The sequence below is a fragment of the Ips typographus genome, linkage group LG1 (assembly GCF_016097725.1).
Source record: "Ips typographus isolate SLU linkage group LG1, UJ_Ityp_2.0, whole genome shotgun sequence".
Lineage (NCBI taxonomy): Eukaryota > Metazoa > Arthropoda > Insecta > Coleoptera > Curculionidae > Ips > Ips typographus.
In genome coordinates this window covers 13966941-13980916 of record NC_138422.1, presented here as the reverse complement: position 1 = coordinate 13980916, position 13976 = coordinate 13966941, and the positions used below count along the sequence as shown (strand labels likewise).

General features: G+C 37.1%; 1 protein-coding gene across 2 annotated transcripts; it reads right to left on the bottom strand.

Moving 5' to 3' along the window:
* Positions 1 to 9168: 9168 nt before the first annotated feature.
* LOC145740330 (sodium-independent sulfate anion transporter-like) lies at positions 9169 to 13926 on the bottom strand. 2 transcript variants are annotated; one of them, XM_081995832.1, is made up of 12 exons: positions 13792 to 13926; positions 12955 to 13164; positions 12704 to 12895; positions 11616 to 11836; positions 11204 to 11354; positions 10863 to 11027; positions 10648 to 10809; positions 10450 to 10590; positions 10049 to 10194; positions 9820 to 9987; positions 9460 to 9766; positions 9169 to 9392 (listed from the first exon to the last, which is right to left on the bottom strand). In XM_081995832.1, coding segments are annotated over exons 1-11 (1839 nt in total). In that variant the 5' UTR covers positions 13793 to 13926; the 3' UTR covers positions 9169 to 9392; positions 9460 to 9484. The 2 variants fall into 2 exon arrangements, with proteins under 2 accessions (XP_081851958.1, XP_081851957.1); XM_081995831.1 differs by having other exon boundaries at positions 9169 to 9398; positions 9470 to 9766.
* Positions 13927 to 13976: the final 50 nt, after the last annotated feature.

Sequence of the window (13976 nt, the reverse complement as noted above, 5' to 3'; positions counted from 1 at the left end):
AAACTTGTATTTTTTAGTATCTGGAATAAATATAACTACAATGAAATAATCTAATAAAAAAGTCAGTTAAAAATATGAGAAAAAGTAGTAAAACAAAACCAACAAAAACAAACAAAATTGTAACACATCAAAAAGAGAAAGGGGTAGAAGAAGAATAGTATTTGAATACTATGAAATCAAATTATTATTGTTTAAAAAAGCAGCTTTCAGCTTGCTTGACCAATCACAAACGAGTGATATTTCAGTCTATAACTTAAAATCTGTCAAATTTATCAAAACGTCACGTCAGCTGACTGATCAGATACACAAGCAAGTTTACACAAAAGTCAAGCATTTTCCTCTAAAAAAAAATTTTAGAGGAAAATGCTTGACTTTAGCTAACATAATATAGCCTTGAAATGTATCTAAAAACCAAATTTGTTTGAAAAAAATCGGATAATTAACGGAATTTACCGTAACGTACGCAAACCACGTTGAACGAAAACCACTCTTAATATGCCAAACATGCTCATGCAGAAAATACCCAAATAGAAAAGAAATTTGACTTTTAACCTGTTAAACAGATTTGTATAATTTTATAAAGCAAAAACGTCAAATTAAACGTAACTTTTGTTCAATTAATTTCACAGAATAATAACAAAAAGTTCAAAAATGTTGTCAGATTTAAAATGGCGCCAAAACACTGAGCCATGTTTTTGGAGTCATTTTTGCAGTAATTAAAAAAAGATGACAAATGACGCCACTGAAACACTGAGGAATCATTTTCAAATAGTACACAAAATACTGTTATGGTCATCTTGTCTTCTGGCTAGACAAGTGTGGAAATAATAGAGTTACTAAACACAATCAACGATAAGAAGAATTATCAAACTTGTTTGATTATCAAAAAACCTCATTGAATTCATGTCTATAATATTGTACCGTCGTACTCCTTAATGACACACTTCTTGAACAACACCGTATATTGTTTACAAACAATAAACTGACACTGACACTTAACCTCGCTATCTGACAACTTCAACTTCACTACAACCATCAATTCAACAACTAACTAACCAGGCCTGGTTCAGCTGCTTATATAGGCTTCCATGGTTTCTAGAAAGTTCCCAAATATTCATGAAATTGACTTTCTCCCTCACACTCATTAAGCTATAACATAAATCTCTCTCTATATAAGCAACGGAGCCAGGATTTTCTAGAACACAGACAAAAGAATGTAGAACGTAAACAAAGCAACGTAACATACAGGGGTAACAACAAATAACTAAAGAAATCCTAACTAATAATCAAAAGTTCGCTTCGCAACACTGCCCCCCTCCTAGAGTTGATCGTCCCGATCATCAACTTCACCAGCTTTGGGTGGTCGGTAAGGTGCAAGTCGATCCAGGTGAACTATTTTCATTTTCGCCCGATGTCCTCGCTGTATTCTGTAGACGACGTCGTTCAGACGCTTTATAACGTCGTAGGGTCCCTCCCATGACCTCTGTAGCTTCGGTGACTTTCCTTTCTTTCGAGCAGGATTGTATAACCAGACCTGATCACCGGCTTGGAATCCGCTGCTGTTGGCCCTTTTGTCATATCTTGTCTTTAGTCGGTCGCTTGCAAATTTCAACTTCTGCCGGACTTCCTCATGGATCACGTGCAAGCGTTGCGCCAATTTTTCTGAATAGCTATCACAAGAGGCTGGGGGTTCTTCCGGTCGTCCAAAAAGAAGATCCATTGGCAAACGAAGCTCCCTTCCAAAGACAACACTAGCTGGTGTTTTGCCAGTGGAATCATGTACTGCCGATCGATAAGCCATCAGGAACAACGGAATGTGCTGATCCCAATCTGTCTGATTGTTATCGACGACTGTCCTTAGGTAGTTGTCTAGTGTCCGGTTGAAACGTTCCACCATTCCGTCTGACTGTGGGTGTAATGGAGTAGTTCTGGTTTTCTTAATTCCCAATCGGTCACACACTTCCGTGAATACTGCCGATTCGAAATTACGCCCTTGATCCGAATGCAGCTCCCTCGGTACTCCAAATCTGCAGAAGAAGTTGTCAACCAGAACTTCTGCTACAGTAGCGGCTTCCTGGTTTGGTATTGCGTACACTTCTGGCCATTTACTGAAGTAGTCCATTGCGACCAAGATATAGCGATTTCCGGAATTAGTTTTGGGAAAAGGTCCAGCTACATCAACGGCAATCCTCTCAAACGGAGCTCCGACATTATACTGCTTCATACATCCTCGGCTCCGAGTTTTGGGACCCTTGCTACTGAAACAGTCTGCGCAACGCCGACACCAATCTTCTACATCTGAGCGGCTTTGTAGCCAATAGAACCTTTCCCTAACTTTATTTAACGTTTTGTTGATGCCAAAGTGTCCTCCGCCAATTCCATTATGGGCTTCTTTCAGTACGTCACTAACTCGGTTTCTTGGCAGAACTACCTGTAGTCGTTCTTCTTTCCCATCCGGACTTTCCCATTTTCTTTTTAGTAAATCTCCATCAATAATAAGGGACTCCCATAATGCCCAATATCCCTTTAATGTTGGAGACTTAGCGGAAATCTCCTCCCAATTTGGTCTTTCTCCACGCTCTTTCCAGTTAATTATCTGTCCTAAATCGGGGTCTTCTCGTTGATCGGCAGCCAAGTTTTCCCGATCCCATGCGATGTCATTTTTCAGAGCGATCCTTCGACAAGGCTTTCCAAATTCGGCTATCTCCAGGCGTTTACAGTGATTGCAACCTTCCACACAAGGTCTTCGTGACACTGCGTCCGCGTTTCCGTGCAAACGTCCTTTTCTGTGTTCAATCTGGAAGTCATATTCTTGAAGTCTTTGCAACCATCGAGCTATTTGTCCTTCTGGATTTTTGAATTGAAATAGCCATTTTAGAGAGGCATGGTCCGTCCTTAGTCTGAATCGTTGTCCGTACAGGTATTTGTGAAACTGCTCGACTGTTTTCACTACGGCTAACAGCTCCTTCCTGGTTACGCAATAATTTCTCTCTGGCTTTGATAGTGATTTGCTGAAATAGGCGATCACTCGTTCTTCACCATCTTGGATTTGAGATAAAACTCCGCCTAAACCAATATTACTAGCATCTGCGTCCACAATAAACTCTTCCCCAGGTCGTGGAAAAGCCAAAACTGGTGGAGAACAAAGGGTTACTTTCAGTTCTTCCATGGCTTCCTGACATGTTGCAGTCCATTCGAAGGGCTGGTTATTCTCCGTCAATTTGTGTAGGGGTCTGGCTATATCAGCAAATCCACGAACAAACCTTCTGTAATAGGAACACAATCCCAGAAAACTCCTTAATTCATGCTTGTCTTTCGGAACAGGCCAATTTTTTACAGCTTCAGTTTTCTTCGGGTCGGTTTTTACTCCTTTTGACGATATAACGTGTCCCAAGTATTCGACTTCTTCTTGGAAAAAGCTGCACTTCTTCGGATTTAATTTCAGGTTTGCCCCTCTGAACTTCTTGAAGATTTCTTCAACGTTTTGCAGGTGTTCTTCAAATGTTTTGCCCATAATAATGATGTCGTCTAAATAAACAAGACAGGTTTTCCAAGTCAATCCTCGTAGAACAGTTTCCATTAATCTTTCGAAGGTTGCCGGAGCATTGCAAAGTCCAAAAGGCATGACGTTAAAATGCCACAAGCCATTTCCAGTTGAGAAGGCAGTTTTCTCTTTGTCCCGTTGATCCATCTCCACTTGCCAGTATCCACTTTTTAGATCCAAGGTGGTAAACCACTTTGCGTTAGCCAGAGTGTCTATGGTGTCATCTATTCTGGGCAAGGGATAACTGTCTTTCTTAGTAACTTCATTTAGTCTTCTATAGTCCACGCAGAATCTTGTCGACCCATCTTTCTTAGTAACAAGTACCACAGGAGAACTCCAAGGGCTGGTGGAAGGCTCAATGACGCTGCGATCCGCCATGTCCTGTATAAGATTTTCCACTTCTGCCTGCTTAGCCAATGGGAGTCGTCTGGGTCTTTGCTTAATGGGCAAATAATCCCCTGTTTCAATTTTATGCCTCACTAAATGAGTTCTTCCCAAATCCGTTTCATTTAAGGCGAACACGTCCTTGTAGTCGTGAAGCAAACGGCCAAAAGTCTGTTTCTCTTGATCAGTCAAAATTGAGCTCGTCTTTTTCATTAAGTGCACCAAACACTCAGGAAGGTCACTGTCGGGGTTTGGTTTTGTTTCGTGCGACTCCTTAGTCACCATAAGTACTGGTTCGGATTTGGCTATTATATCGCCTTTTTTAAATCTTTGACCACATTCTTTCAAATTGGCGACTTTTACGTATGCTTGGCCGTTTTTCTGCTGGACTAGGGTGCGGGCTACAAGAACTCCCTTCTTCACAGCATCATCTTCCTCTTCATAACTCGGTTCTATCAGCTGAAGTTTGCTCAATTCCGTTTTTCTATCCAAATTAACTTTAACGATGGTCTCTGATCTTGCAGGTAAGTTGACATCTTCTTCCAACGTAACTTTCCTCACACGCATATCTTGTTCGGGTGTCATCATAACAATCTCGTCTTGTCCAGTCTTGATCAATCTATTCTCCAAATCCAGCTGGAACTTGTGTTGCTCCATAAGATCTAAGCCCATTAAGACGTCATCAGTTATGTTGGCCACAAAAACGGTATGGTTGAAGACATGCCGCCCAAGCTTCACTTCCGCTTCATGGATTCCCAGAACAGGCATTGACTCACCAGCGGCAGTTTCCAATATAAACTTTGTACCAGTGTCGCTAATCCTGCAGTGTTTCACTATGTCCGGCCTTACGATAGTATGACAAGAACCGGTATCAACAACCATTTGGCAATCCTGGCCGCAAATCTTACCGGTCACTATTAAGCTGGTGTTTTCGTGCTGAAGACGGGCTACTTTAATTATGGTTGGTGGGGCTTGACAGTGTTGCGTAGCCAGCTTTTGCCCCGGAAAACTGGCTACTCTTCGTTTTCCTGGTTCTGCATTCTTCTAGGTTTGCGGCACTGCGATTGAATGTGCCCCTTTTCTCCACAGTTCCAGCATTCCAATGACCGAGTAAACGTGGTGGTTTGAGCGTTTCGGTTGTTCTGACTTCTTCTATTTAACGCTCCCATTAGTTCTTTTCGAAATGTCTCCAGTTGACGATTCAAGTCTGACTGAGTGATTGTGTGATCTGAATTGGAAGATCGGTTTCTCGGTTCCGGTGTAAGGCTTCTGACTTGACGCACTCGAGTATGTCCTCGTGATACTTGCTTGACCGCCTCAAACTCCAAAGCGTAGGCAAGAGCATCATGCAATGTTTGGCATCTCGCTAATCGTATTGCTTGCTCTGTGTCACAATCTTTAAGACCTCGCACAAAAGCCCGTACTGCCATTCGCTCTCTAATGTCGTGAGAGGCCGTTGGATAGGCCAGACAAACTAATCGAGCAATGTCGGCTTCATACTGTTGAAGTGTTTCCGTGCTTCTTTGGGTCCTACTAGACAACTGAGCTTCGTATACTTGTTCTAGGTGCTTATTTCCAAATCTCATCTCCAAATGTTGGATTAAGTCGTCGTAGTTTTTGTACTGGCTCTCGTCCAAAGTCTGCAAAACCTCCAGTGCTTCTTCTCGAAGTGACAAAACCAAGGCAGTGGCTTTGTCACTTGATGTCCAATTGTTGGCCTCTGCGGCAGCCTCAAACTGTTTTTTGTAAACCTGCCATGAGGTCTTACCGTCGAAAACTGGTGGCTTAATATTTGAGCAGACACTAGAACTGGCGACTACGGTTGGCTTTGAAGACTTTTCCTGTAGTTTGTCAAATTCCTCTCGCAAGGTCTGAACGGTCTCCTCCACACCGCTTATCCTCTCATTTACCTTTTCTTCCAAAATTTCCATCCTGTTGTCCATTTCTCCTTTTATTTCATTTATTACTCGGTCTAATTTTTCATCTTGTCGTTGAAACTGGTCTCTAATTTGGTCTTGGCTTGCTTTGAACTGCTCTTGACTTATTTGGCTTGCTTTCATTTCTTCGAACTTCTGGTCTTGGCTCGCTTTCATTTCCTCCAACTTTTGGTCCTGACTTGCTTTCATTGCTTGAATCATCTCCATAAGTTGTTTCATTCCTTCATCCATTTTGGCACTTTGTTGTCGTGTACTCACAGGCATTCAACACACCTTCTGCTTTTGTCGGTTTATTCTGTCTTCCTCTGGAACTCTTCTTCGATTCTCCAATCCCACTTCTGACACCAAATGTACCGTCGTACTCCTTAATGACACACTTCTTGAACAACACCGTATATTGTTTACAAACAATAAACTGACACTGACACTTAACCTCGCTATCTGACAACTTCAACTTCACTACAACCATCAATTCAACAACTAACTAACCAGGCCTGGTTCAGCTGCTTATATAGGCTTCCATGGTTTCTAGAAAGTTCCCAAATATTCATGAAATTGACTTTCTCCCTCACACTCATTAAGCTATAACATAAATCTCTCTCTATATAAGCAACGGAGCCAGGATTTTCTAGAACACAGACAAAAGAATGTAGAACGTAAACAAAGCAACGTAACATACAGGGGTAACAACAAATAACTAAAGAAATCCTAACTAATAATCAAAAGTTCGCTTCGCAACAATATAATTATTATATGTATATAATTTAATATCTTTCAGGAGAGTAAACGCACCTAAAATAGTGAAAATAAACTTTGAAATGCTTCAGGTCGAAGACAAACTGTTACTAACATAAACTTCCAAATAAAATTTTCTAAAAATTGCTTGTAACTCAGTTATTTAATAAAACTCCCGAATCCAAAATGACAATTGTTAATAACTGCCATTTATCACTTTACTTAGTCACTTTATACTTGTTTGTAATAATTATAAATTAATATTTTACAAGTCTGATGATGCACATTATGTCATTTAACAAAAATACAATAAATGCAACAGAAAATAAACCCAATAATTACAAGAAGCATATTGTGGGAAATGAAAACTTTTCAGTATTTTGGAAACACACGCAATGTCCTGCATAGTCATACTCGTAATTTGGAGTGATTATTATTTAACAAACACCTGCTTTTCACCCCCTTTGCTACCTTTTTTTTACCATGGTCAACCCTCTGTGAAACTGCAGGGCCCTAAAACTAGCACGTGCAAGCTGTTTCCTCTTCATGCCTCGCCGATTTACCATAAATTGCCATTTGTTTCCTATTTTTTCAAGTTTGTTTCTTTTTTGCTTTTTGTGGGAAATTCAATCAAAACCTTATACTAGGATAGTGACACTAATTGAAAGAGTAAAAAAAGTAAATAGCTATTTTTTGACAGGTTTGTTAAGGAGTAGACAGAGTAGACTAAAGAAAGTCATTTCGAATATTTATTGTAGATTAAGCAACTTCACATTTTGTTTACCTAACACCATGTAATAATTCTACATGTAAAGTATTTGCGTAAATCACAGCAATGTTCGTAGTTTGTGATTTTTCACAAACTATCCACTGTGCTGAAATTTACGCAAATGCTGCACATGTAGACTTAAAACGAAATTTGTCTCTTTTTTACATTTTTTGATTATAAAATAATGTAAACAAGAAGCAAAAGGAACCAAAACTGGACAGAAAAGTGGTGGTTGCATATGGCGGTTGGTATTGTCAGGGATCAGTGGCTGTGGAGTCAAAATCATATTTTTTTTGTTGTACTTTCATAAAAAGTTGGTTAAGTATAATTTCTGTTTTTTAGAGAACTCAAATCTGACAATTATTTCCTTATCTTATCCTATTTTAGGTGGTTACCGTAGTTGATATACAGGGTGTAAACTCTTAAATATTATTTTATGATTGCATTTTTGAGTTTGTGTTACAGAGGTAAAAAGTATGTGGCCTGCAGTATTCTTGAGTGTTATTAGCACAAATGACAGACTATAAGATCATTGCAACCAGTACTAGAGAATCATTTTTTCTAAATATTGTAAAGAATTATGCTAATTGATAATAATTTACCAACATTTTAAGTTTATTGGGTACGATAATTGAGTCGAACAAAACACTTTTGACACGTGCTTAAAACAATTCCTGAACCATGGTTCGGTGGTCAGGCGTCGTACCATGAGGGTACTTGCATGCGCCAAAGGTCTTCACCACCGACCATATCTCCACCAGGTGGTAATGTTGATGACCCGTGAACTATAAAATCTAGTAATTCAATTTTTATAATTATTACAAGTTATGTTCGGAAAATAGGTATAATGTGACACACATATTATTACTTTAAATTATAACATAAGTGCAATTTTGGTCAATTTTTATTTGGCCCCAGAAGGATTTCAGTGAACAGCGAAAGGCACAAATCAAAATTTTCGTTTTTCCAAAAATAAAAAAAAAATACGATTTGAGATTCAGTATCTCCAATTAGCAAAGTTGCGGTATTTTTCTTGAATCGCCAGAATTTTATATCAAAGTTTCGCTTTTAGTTAAAACTTCAATTTTTAATTTCTTTAAATTTGACAAATTTTACCTTTCTCAACTACCAGTTTTTGACAGTTTTAGAGTCACTTTTGACAGAGAGAACGACAGATTTTGAATTTTTTTTTATCGTTGATCAAGACAATTTTTGACAGCGTTGCCGAATTGTGCATCTCCAACAGATTGTCGCCGACCAGGATTGTCAGCAGTGACAAAATTGACAAAAATCATGGCAAATAGTAAATTTTCATAATATTTTACTCTTTTTCAAAGCCTTGACAATTAACTAGAGTGACTGTGACTGCTCAGTAAAGTAAATTTTCATAAAATGTTACCAATTTCGAATATTTTCACCCTGATATGTGACAAAAATGACTGAAAATAGCGCGTTCAATTAGTGTTCATAATGTTTGACTATTTTTTTTAACTTCGTCAATTAGAAAATTGACTAGAGTGACCGTAAATAGTCCAGTAAGTCAATTTTATCATTTTCCAATATTTTGACCTTAAAAATAGACTGAATAACTGGAAATAGCGCGTTCAATCAGTGTTCATGATATTTGACAATTTTTTTTACGTTTTGACGTAGAAATTTGACTAGAGTGACCGCAAATAGTTAAGTAAGACAATTTTCACAATTTTACTGTTTTTCAGCGTTTTGACTCAATTGAAGAATGACTACAAGTTTCTTTGCTTGTTCTTCTTAAATAGAAAGTTTAAAAAAATTGCGAGAGATTTCATTATTCGTTTTTATGGTTGCAAAGAACAACTTATAACGTCATTTAATATATCTATATTAATAGGGGTAGGTATATACAATAAGAAATACTGCTTAAAAAATATAATACAGGACTGAATATCAGTCCAGACATCGCACGTAAAAACACGTTTTTTCATTAATGGTGGTGGTAATCTCGTTGATGTCTTTAAAGTAACGGTGACCCTCATGCTAGAGAGCACTGAAGCTGAAAATGTCCCAGATAGCGTTTAATTAATTCCTACCAGCTATAAATACTCAAAAAAAACGTTTTGTTACCTGTTTTTTTCCAACTTATTCAAGATCGCATAAAGATCCTTTCCTAATGTTTATTCGATCTTCAGAAAACCGTCGAGTGTTGACCTCATTTCCATTTACCAGGGGTGTTTCCTCTTCTGGTGCTTCAACGTCCCTAACTGGAAAACTGGCAGAATCAACCACTCCGATAGTTTGAAACAATTTCAAACTGTGCTCGTCCAAAAGATGTTCTAACGTTTGCAGTACTGTACTGTTTACATTTAGAAACACTATTCCCACTTGTTTGTTGTTGTATGTTTTGGCTAAATTCTCCAAACTCTGAAAGTACATTTCTTCTAGTTTTGAGTCTCAAATTTAGGAATTGTCCTTACTTTAGCTGCAGAGTAGTCAATGCGTAGAATTCCGTAACAATCAAGCGCAATCGGTTTTTGAGGATCCTTTTTATGGGCTTTTTTAATGCATTCGGTCAAGTAATCGGCAGCCGGATAGAAAAGTCCCAACTCCGGCTTTACATAAAGATAATTGATTCCCAGTTCAGTCTGTAAAATATAAGTATCTAAATAAGATGTAAAAATTTTTGTAAGAATTAAGTTATCGTACTGTACGAGGTTCGATAAGAATTCCAGGTCTGGACCAGGACTTTAACAGGCATAACGCGTTAAGAATTGCTCCTATTACGATACTGGTTTCCACGCTAACCAAGATACACAAGATAAAGGTGGTTGTGGTGATCATAAAGTCAATTTCTGTAATTAAATTTTATCTATGTAAATGGTCATTTTTCACACAATTTTTTTTGTTAATTTTATAAAAAAATGCTGCATAATCTGATTTAGAAATTAAACCAAAAAAATGACATCAAAAGCTATTTTTGTTTACCAACAATCCCAACCAAAATAGGTTTGTTGTCAGTTACTGCCAACATCAACTTCCTGATATTTACGACCAACGATCCTGATATTTTTAACATAATTATTAATAAAAAATAAGAGTCAACTTACTGCTACATCTCCAAAGTGTGCCAAAGATCTCATAATCAACCAAACTACTAGCCGCCACTATAAGAACAGCGGCCAACGTAGCTTTAGGAATATAGAAGAAATAGGGGGCCAAGAAACTTAACGCCAAAACTATTACAGTACCTAAAAACATCTAAATGTTTGATGATATATTCGTTGATTAGAAAAGTGAAATTGCACCAGAGTATATTCCTTGTAAGGGTGTGCGCACGTCACTACTGCTAGCCACTGACGACCTGGTGAAAGCCCCGCAACTTGGCATTGCCCTGACAAAAGCCCCAAAAATGTTGCACAGCCCCAAGGAGATCATCTCCTGAGAAGCATCCACAACGGCTTCCGAGCCTGCATACAAACTACGTTTACTCACTTAATTGCTTTTTTAAATAAGAGCATACTGTAAGCTTTGGCTATGGCAACATTGGCGAGTACAGCCACTACCGGTACTACAACGATACCGGTACCCAGAGATGACACCATGTCCATTAGTCCCATGGTGCTGTTGTTAATTTGGGCGCTTGTTGGTGGTAGTCCGATTTCTGGTAGACCATTTGGTACGGTACCTATGACAGAATGGTCTTTAGCATCTTCTCTGCTTTACACTGGCAGGTTTATGTAATATTCATACTAATTTTGGCTTTCCAACATAACCTACTGTATTCATTAACAATTGAGAGTATGGTGTTGTACTTTACAATAATACAGGTATTACTGTGATGTAGTAACAAGAAATACTTACCAGTTAGCTTAAACGGAGTGCCTCCTTGGGAATTGTACCAAAAGTAGGATACCAACGCTGTGATAAACACCACCAGAGCGTTTTTGGATATGGACAAGAACCAGAGACCCTTTTTGGTTGTAGGCGAGTTGGTTTTGATTTTTGTCAGTTGCTGTTAATAATTTAAATGCTATTAAACACCATGTACAGGGTGTACCACAAAATCTGAATGGCGGCGGTTAGCAATTAACAATTAACCTAATTTGTGATTACTATTAAATCTGTTTGCAGAGAGAATCTCCAACTAGTAATCAAAGAAATAGATACACCCATTGAGTATCTATTAGAGGAGTAATTAATAGTTAATTTGATCGACAACAACGGTCGCATTAGTGTCGTTTACTATAAATGGTATTTTGTCTAATCTCCTTACCTTAAAAGCCAATAAAAACGCAACGCAAATAACTCCTAAAAGAGTATCGGGCAGTCGTACGTCTCCCAATTTGCTGATAATTTCCATTATAGCAGGAAAAGTCGAATGATTTTTTACCGAAATACCTAGAAAGCCCTTTGCTTGTGACACTGCGATGATAATGGCAGTAGATGACGTAAACCCACTGGTCAGACAAGGCGATATAAAGTCAACCAGAAACCCTAAAAATTGTTAATATAGAAATAAAATGTATTTGATAACAGATATAATTATTAATAGAGAAGAGAAATTTATTAGTTTGGTTTAAAAAGCGGACATATTAAGAGTTACAATTTCAGGCATATTATTTAACCACTCTGTATAATGTAACAGTTAATTAAACATTTTCAAGTAATTACTACAGAACTTCAATTCTTCATAACTCGGCCACATGGCAAAATGCAGGAAAATGTTAATGAACAAAAATTGTAAAAAATTTAGATTTTTACGAAAATCTAAGAGGAATATTTTGCCCTAAAGGGGGTCAGAAGAGAGTTAAATTCCCAAGACTAAGATCTGAGTTTCTTTAAAAACAACTTCAACCTTCTGTATTTTGTTTTTCTTGACAGAATTCAGCAAAAGTCTAAAGGGAAAAATTGTAACTAGTTTAAATCTCTACCAAAGCCTTAGAGAGATATTTTGTCCTTAAGGGCCTCAGAAGAAAGATATTTGCTTAGGAATATTTAATGGGGGCAAAATGTCCTGAATGTCCACTTACAGAACTTCAATTTCCCGTAACTCGGTAACGTGACAAAATTCAGAGAACTGTTAAGGAACAAAAATTTACATTTCTACGAAATTACATTAATAAAACTGATTTGAAATAGGTATTAAAATGGAATCAATATCGGAGCAATATTCAGTTAATCTGTAATGTGATCAAGGACGTGATATTTTGAATAATAAATTTATCAATGATTTTCCTATTGTCAATATTTATTAATTCTCACTTGAACATTTAGTTTGTTTATGTAAATATCGAGGTAATACTATTTGCAATCTGATTTTCATAAAACAACAATAAAAATTTTGTTCTCGTTAGTACTTACCCAGTTTAAAAAGTCCCATTGCCAACTCAACGCAACCAGCTAAAAAAGTGAGTAAAATAACGCACTCGATGGGTTTACCCACGACATAGGAAAAAGTTAACAAAGCCATTAAACTGGTGGGTCCAATTGACACTTCTTTAATGGAACCCACCAAGACGTAGGTAAAAGAACCAATAAAAGCCGTGTACAATCCTGTAATTTTTAAAAAATACCCCAAATGATTGGTTTTAAGGAAAGGGTTGTTTCAGTACCATATTGGGGTTTTAAGCCTGCTAATCCAGCGTAAGCCACAGATTGAGGGATCATAGTCAATCCAACTGTCAAGCCAGCAATAAAGTCAGCCACAATATCTTCTTTGGTGTAGCGAGGCAGCCATTGGGTGATTGGAAGTCGTTTTTGCAAAAACTTCTTGCATTTTGTTGGCTTTTCCACTTCAATCTCTTTGTAAGATTTTTCGGTCACTGTAATAATGCAAAACTTCCTAAACCATCACGCTGAATTAAGATAATGTTCACAAACTTTTACCAGTTATCACTTTCTTGTGCAATCCATGTTTACCGACTAAAACAGATCCGCTTCCATCTTTTTCGAATTGTATTGTTTATGGATTTGCGAAAAATGTTTGTTTTCGAGGTTTCAATTATGTGAAAGTGTATTTTTCTCAAGGAGCATCAACGAAAAGGTTAAATATTTGAGTTTTGATTTACTACAGCTTTCACTGATTTATGAGATTGCAATAACTTTGGAGTCAAGTTTTATGAGGGTTAATTTGTTAATGTGATTTGTCTAAAAAACTGATATTAAGTTTGATTTAGAAAAAAGTTTTGTGTAGTAGAACATTTATTTTATTAAAATCCATCACTAGTTTGACCTATTTTTTAATATTTGAGAATAAAGAATCAAACAAATGTAGTAGTGATTCATTCAGAAAAAGTTTACATTCAAATGGTATTCATTTGTTATGTCACTTTCAAATGTGTTATTATTATTAAGTGGAAGTAATAAAAATATCAGGCATTTTTTTGATAATTTCAAACAATTTATGAGTATATCTAAAATCTATTAGAAATAGTATACAGTGTACTTACTTGTGCACTTTCTCGACCAAACGACTAATTTTGCAGGTAAACTGCCTGGTACCTATGCTTAATATCTATACTTATAGTAAATATATTTCGTGAATTTGCCGCTTTTACAATATCATAATTTAATCTTTTCAAACTTGCTTAAATAAAACAAAGCGTTTGGGTAAACATTTCGTTTCACTAATATT